At 37.5% G+C, this 7,501-nt stretch overlaps 1 protein-coding gene across 12 annotated transcripts in view; it reads left to right on the forward strand.

Moving 5' to 3' along the window:
• The window catches only part of TNS3 (tensin 3), a 218,104-nt gene that overhangs the window by 120,265 nt on the left and 90,338 nt on the right, over window positions 1-7,501 (forward strand). For 10 of the 12 annotated variants that reach the window (XM_017743610.1, XM_017743612.1, XM_017743617.1 and 7 more), the window contains 2 exons: window positions 4,564-4,693; window positions 5,653-5,718. In XM_017743610.1, coding sequence (XP_017599099.1) covers window positions 4,564-4,693; window positions 5,653-5,718 — 196 coding nt within the window. The remainder of the gene's footprint in view (window positions 1-4,563; window positions 4,694-5,652; window positions 5,719-7,501) is intronic. The other 2 variants (XM_017743615.1, XM_017743616.1) reach the window with 1 other exon arrangement.

The raw sequence follows: 7,501 nt of genomic DNA on the forward strand, positions 1-7,501 counted from the left end.
TTACAACCAGCCCTACCCCCCCAGGTTTGGGAAAAAATAGATTTTCCTTGGAGGAAAGTGGAAGAGATAAAAACTATTTATTTAACAAACACACAGGAAAAGGATAATAATGCTAAATAATAAAGCCTCTCGCTGTGGAGAGAAAACCTGGGAAATTTTTAGAGTCCTTCCATAGGTCTCTCTCTCTCTCTCTTTCTCCTTGGAGCTGGGTCGCAGGCCCACCTCCAGGGCCAAGGCCTCAGTGGAAAGTCCTCCCAATGTATTGTGATGTTGAAACAGCCCAGCACAGAAGAAGGGAAAAATCAAAGTCCCAGGAAAACAAAGTTCAACTCTCTGGAGGAAAAGGAGCTGAAAAACTGGCCGAAAGCTGGCTAAAAAAAGCAAGCAGGGTGTTTCTCTGCCCTCTTGCTGCTGCAGGACGCAGGGAGGAGTCTATGCATCTCTGTGTCCAAAACTGCTTTGAAAAGTTTTGCTCAGTTTTTTTTCCCCCCCTCTCAGGCTCAGTTTAAAGGCACAGAAAGGCACAAAATTAATTTCCTGGGCATAAAGCAGTGATAGGGGATACAACATCATAAAGTCACCCCAAGACACACTGCCACTGTATGCCATAACTGCCATAGACAATGAGGATAGACAGCTCCAGATAGACCAGTCATGAGCTCCTGATGCAGCTTGCAGCCACCCAACAGCACACCAGCCTCCTGCTGCGGAAGACATCTAGGACTAATAGAATTCAGAGTCATGAACTAAATGAACTCAGCAGACGTCTTGGAGGGATTGGGCCAGTGGCTATGGAAGTTATACCTGTGCTTGTGTGTATGTACATATATATATATATGTATGGAAGGTGTGGGATTTGGGGATGATATGGATGGCATAGAATAAGGGCTGGATAATGACCTGGTCCTGACCAGGACAGGGTTAATTTTTGCAGTAGTCAGCAGGGGCATGGCTAGGGCACAGAGATTGTTCTGTACCACCTCCTGTCACTTTTTGGGGATGGGGAAGGGCTTTCTTCTGGTTTGGATGGCATGGTGGAAGGAATAGTTGGGTATTGTTGGGGTTTCTGTGGGGGAGAGGTTTGAGCAATCGTATGCGACTCGATTTTTTTTCTGTTAATAGTATTGTTGCTGTTACTGTTCTTTGTCTGTTTTCAGTAAATTGTTTTTGTCTCAGTCTGTGATCTTTGCCTTTTGTGCCTCCAATTCTCTTCAGCCTGCTGCAGGGGAGAAGGGGAGGGGGCGTAGTCTAGCGGTTTGAAGTGTTTCAGTGGGAACACTGAACTGCGGAATACCATTCCTAAACCATGACAGTGTCCCTGGTATTAGATTCCTTTTTTTATCTTCCCTCCCCATTCAGTTCTGTATATTGTTCTTTCGTTCTTTTACTGAAAAATGGAGATACAATTTTTAAATATACTCTTATAAAATGGCATGCTCTGGAGGTTTGAGACAGTTTCAAATTAAGGAAGTTTTGCTCCTTTTTGAAGGACTGTTGGTGCCTAAGGAAATGGAATAGATCACAACAGAAATCAGTCTGAGATAAATTCAGTATCTCTCAAATGAGATTTTAGAATGAAAAAAGAGCACGTAGCTTTTCAGTAATGCTTGCATAATTTTAAAAGAGATAATATTCCTTAATCTCATGCTATTATTTGAGATAATTCTGAGCAAACCAGTATCTGTTTCAGCATTTCAGTATTTCCTAAACAAATACTTCCGTTTTGAATATTTTATTATATCTAAGCAAAAACTTCAGTGGTGTCAGACAAAAATAATGATCTGTAAGATGCTCCACCTCCAATTCCAAAAGGTTTAACTCCTTGAAATGCATGTTTGTTTGTTTGTTTTTAAAAAGGGAAATAAAATATCCTTTCTTGTCTTAGCTTTAGGGAATTTGTTAACACAATGTGAATAGCATGTGGTGATACAGAACAGATGCAGCTGTTGAAAAACTGCACTGACTTCTGAAAACGCATATAGGAATTTTCCAGCACATTATAGTGGCTTGCATTAATTCTTGATTATGGGATCAAAAGGTAATGGAGTCAAAATTCAAAGTTACACTTAGACTTCATTGAAAGCTTGTTATGCATATTGAGCATTAAAAGATATTTTTAGTCTATGGATATAGATGTAAAGTATTACTGATTGTAACAGAGGACAGATTTTCATAAAAAATTACAACTCTCTGTAAGTAAGTTCTTTAGGGGTAAAAGTATGTTAATTTTAATTTAAATTAATATTAATTTTTAGTTATTTAATTTTAAGTTAATGTAGGTCAAATCCAAGGCTGGTACTTAGAATTAGAAAGTAGAAAGAAGGAGGAACTCCTTCTCTCATTCAGCATTTTTAAAAATGAGATTATGCAAAAGAGTAAACCTAGCAACTGTGCGAAGCCAAAACTTAAATTGTGGATGAATGTGCATAAACTTAAAGAAGCTCTTTTCAAGTATTTTTGCTCATATCATACAATTAAATGGAATTATCACAGTTACTTTCATACCAATTCTTGAGCAGGTTAGTTCTAATATCTCTCATCATGGCTCTCTTAATTCTGTTTCTGTCCATTTTTCACTTCTGGGCAAACCTGCCTTTTTCATCCTTTATGATGGTATTTTGCCTTTACAGAGTTGCTTGGCATACTGGAGATCTGTTTATTGACTCAAGCAGTCAAACTGTTACTCATACCTTACCTTTTGGTAATTAAAGTAGTGATGCTGGTAGTTGTGTTGGACTAAAACGAAGTAGATCCCTTTAATAGACAAGGGTTTTTACAAAATGTTCCTTTTACTTCATGTAAAGCACTGTCTGAAAAAAGAAGCAAACACTTTTACCTGGTATTGCCAATATACGGTAGGGGATTCTCTTCTTAAAAACAAACAAACAACCTCGCTTTCAGATAAAATGAAGATTACATGCATAGAGAATCTCCCAGCCCTTATACTAGGTTAGGAATATGTGATTTGCGTACAGAATACTTGAAAAGAAAGCATTTCTGGTATATGGGCTGAAATATTTCAGAAATTGTCCTGTGTGCCATGTATATGGTCAGTGCTGATTAACTTCTGGAATTTAAGATATCATGGGGTTACTATAAAGAAGGCTAGATAGCAAGATCTTATGTTAGATTTTTCAAGTTTTGTAGTGAGAAGAATTTCATAACTGTGTTTTAATTCCAACTTTCAGAAGCATCCCTTGTTGTTGCGTTGCTTAGTTTGGTTTAGCAAGCCGCAGCCTTCTCAGAAAGCACTGCGGGGGTGCTTAGGATAGAGCAGCAGTTCCGCTCTCTTGTAGTCCTTCCGGACGGCCCTGTGCTCCTGCTCCAGCTAGCTGACAGCTCCACAACACAGTGACAGTAAAGGAGTTGAGAAGGGTCTCTCCATGTGGACCTCAGAGGAACTTTTATTACATGGTGACAAACCGGTTCCCAGAGGCAGAGAGACCATGTGGTCAGGGAGCTTGGGGTCCTATCTGGGGATGAAGGGGGTGGAGAGAGCACTTGGACAAATGATCTCAGGGCACAGGGGTGGTACATGGGCAGAGTTGAGGTACTGGAACCAATAGGGAGAACCTGCGGGAGTGGCCAGGACTAGGGGCAGGGGAAGTGGGGACAATGTGGAAGGCAGACATTTAATAAGAAAAGCAGTGGGGAAATAAAACACTGCACCTTGTAAGCTCCTACATCTTTCTTGCATCATTTAATTTGAATAACTCTATGCTCTTGAATTGTTTGGCATTTTATGTCTAGGATGCTTTTTTTATTCCGGCTTTAATAAAAGTGATATTTGTTGTCTTTTTAATGCATTTCAGTAATATCTGCTTTATCATAAAATCCTGATACAATAAGGATAATACAATAAAATTTTCAGTCCTGTGACTAAGGTTGCCAAAAGTTTTACATATTCCTGTAAGAATGCTGAGTGGCTTTGTATTACAGTAGACTCAGAGAATTAGTAGGTAAAATATCCATAGGTTTAGTCTCAGGGAAGGTGGTGTTAGAGAATAGGTATATTGTGTTCACTTTTAGCTACTGAAATTCATACTAGATGTTTTTGTAGAGTTCCGTGTTTTATCCAAGGTGTCAAAACTACTATCAACTTCCTGTGGTAACCTAAAACAAGATCCTGTCATCACTAGAGCAGGTTTTTTAAAAGTCCTCAAATAGATATAATCAGCTTGCAGCGTTGCTTTGAAAAAGTCCTCATGTTCTTCACTTATTTTGAAATGTGTGTGCTGAAATTCATTAATTTGGTAGGGAAGAAGTCTGTCAGCACTTCATTATTGTACTGCCAGACGTTGTGATTCTGGCTCATAACCTACTGATACATGGCTGATAGTGATGAAAATAGTGATTATTATTTTTTACGTATCTAGAAGTATCCTGCCTTGGGCCTGTGTAATTTTAAAGGATAGAATAATGCATACCCTGCTTGTTTCAACATCAGAGGTGTCTACAATAAATTGTGTTGTGACTGCTTTAATTAGCAACTAATACATTCACTCATTTGTTCAGAATTGTAAGAAAATACTTCTGACATAAAATGTTTTTCTGTCTTTCTAGATGAAGTGTTATCACAAAAAATACAGGTCGGCTACTCGTGATGTGATTTTTCGCCTTCAGTTTCACACTGGAGCTATTCAAGGACATGGATTGGTGTTTGGCAAAGAAGATTTGGATAATGCCAACAAAGGTACTTGTCTTCTGTTGTTGGTTGGATGTGTATATGTGTGGGCGTGCAGGCATGTGCATGTGATGATCTTCCTCAGCACCTGTTTTCAAAAGGATTCTTATTTCTTTTTTTTCCCTCCTTTCTTATTTTTGGGGAAAGGGAGACTGCTTTGAGTTAGTTAAATTATAGCGTGTAACACCAGTAAAACGCTAATGACAAGAAAAGCTCTTCACGTGAGTTAACTCGTCAGAATAATTCAGATACTCCTACACAGTCCTTATCACCTTCTCTCACATTTATAAAAACAACAGACATTCTCTCTTAGTCACCATTGAAGGAAATAATATGAGCTAAATTGTTCCCTTTTCTGGCTAGTGAAAACAGTAATAAAGTCTGATAATGTGTTTGTGACGTAGTCTGTCTTTTAATATGCTTCAGAGTATCAAAGAATGGACACAGAGTTTTCAGACACACTTGAAAATGTGTCATACTAGTCCACATATTTTCCAAATTAAAACTTCAGTTTTATTATGTTTATATCAGGTTTGGAACTTCAGCCTATGTTACTAGCAAACTAAAATCAAGCTATTTTCCTGCAACACACAACATAAGACTACCAAAAATTTTGTGGTCAAGTATTGTGGTTTAGCCAATATGGGGAACATATTTGATTTACCTGGGTGTGTTTTCTTTATAAGCCATGTCTGTCTAGAGAGGGGGTTAGGAACTGTACATCTCTTCTTTTGGCTGTTCTAGAAAGCAAGCAAAACTCCAGCTGGCATTTATGTGGTCTTTTCTGGAAAATGTGTGGCACAAAGAATGTAGCTTTGAAAAGCAGATCACTAAGCTGCAACTGAGAAGGGAAGAGAGAAGGGAAGAAGGGTATATGTATAGATAGCTATAGAGAATCCTGATTTCTGAGTGTTCTGAAACTGCTCTCCTGGGAAACATCTTGCTGAAATCCTATCCTTTGTTCTCAGATGACCGTTTCCCTGATTACAGCAAGGTGGAATTAGTGTTTTCAGGAACTCCAGAGAAAATTCAAGGTGAGCATAGAGAACCAAATATATGCTTCATTTGAAAGCAAATCATCATGAAATATGCATTTTTTTAAAAAAATCTTTTTTCCTCTTTTGTTCCACTTCTCTTGTAAAAAATCTGCAATTTTACTTTTTCATTAAAATATATTAGTTACCGGTTTAAATTTGAAAAAATTAATAAAGACTCTGCATTTATATCAGCATAGAAGTCACCAGATTTTGTTTTAAAGCTATGCCAGAACACTTGCTACAACTAGTAGAAAACATTTGTGTACCTGTGTAGAACATGGATAGTAGGTGGTTTGGCTCAGCATAAGTGACAGCAAGTGGCCTATCCCATAACCTTTTTTGGATGTTGTCATAATTGATTATGTTTGCAGTATTGAAGTTTGGACTATCTTCAGTTTAGCATAAAGAGATACAGCTATAGTTTTCCTGGAAATGCTTCTCCTTTGAAGTAGGCTTGTAGGATATTCTGCATACTTCCAAAATTCTATTTTAATATGTTTAAGATTATGTGATAATTATTACTTACAGTAAGAACTTAAGATCATGCAGATCATTGCAGTTTAATTCTGTTAATGAATGTGTTTTTAGTCATTTTGTGGTGTCCCAAAAAGTATGGATTCTGCCTGAGACTGATTGAAAACCAAATACTCTTAACTGTCTGTCTTATACATATTCCCATTCAGTGTCCTCAGTGTCCTGTGAATTGCATGCTTTCCTCCTTTTTTTTCCACGAGTTTGATAATTTAGAAAATTATGGCAGCAGTCACTAAGAATTTGGATTGTGCCCAACTGAGCACAAAGATCTCACTTAGCCTGTTAGAAAGCCATTAAAGAAAACCAGTTTTATAAATGAATTTGTCTAGCTTGTTCTAAGTGTTTCTAGATAGTAAATGCTTGAAGACAGGCCAGTTGACACATCTAAAAAAGGACCAAGATTTTTTTCAAATTTCGCTTCCTTAGATGACAAATGAGAGGCTTTAAGCTGTTGGAAAGTAAGGCTCTAAGTAATTGGATATTTGTGTTCAATTCCTGCCTGAGGCATTAACTGGCTAGGAAGAGCAGCTCACCTTTGTTACTGAACAAGTTATATTTCTTTAAGAAGAAGTCTATGCAGCAGTCTGGGAAGATGTTGAAAAATTCTTTAACTTTAGCACTATATGATCCCTATATTTGTGGTTAATGCTTAGTTTTGCACCATACAGTGCTTAGTACAAATACCAGAGATTAATGTGACCTTGTGTTAATTCTCTACATCTGTGACTAACAAGTCTGGTGCCAGCTAATGCTTCCTTATTTACTTATATTAGTGATTAATATGTACTAGCAGAGATCTAATTGAGATCAAGGATTCAATCCTTGGGAACAAGGATTGTGTATTAGAACAAAGAATGATAAGAGAAGTAAATTATGACCTCACCACATGTTTAAAATACTCTGAAAGAGAAAGGATTAATCAGAAAATCTGGAACCATATCCAAATAAGTCCACAGAAATAATTAGTATATATACATGTATTCAGGAAACGTGATGAGTATGTATTCGTTTCAGGAATATAACCTGGTCTGTTAGGTTACTGGGGATACATGCTTTGAGGAGAAATCCCCACGCAGCCAGCACTGCTAGTAATGTTGGCTTTCTAACCTATTAATTGGTTGGAGAGTTTATATCCCGGTTTTTGGTGATACCTTGAAATACTTATTTACAATTTCTGCAAAATCACTTTTCCACATCTGAAAATACTATAGAATTCTAGAATAAGTACAGGGTATCTCTAGTCCAT

The sequence above is a fragment of the Corvus brachyrhynchos genome, unplaced genomic scaffold (genome assembly GCF_000691975.1).
Source record: "Corvus brachyrhynchos isolate BGI_N302 unplaced genomic scaffold, ASM69197v1 scaffold49, whole genome shotgun sequence".
NCBI classification, from domain to species: domain Eukaryota; kingdom Metazoa; phylum Chordata; class Aves; order Passeriformes; family Corvidae; genus Corvus; species Corvus brachyrhynchos.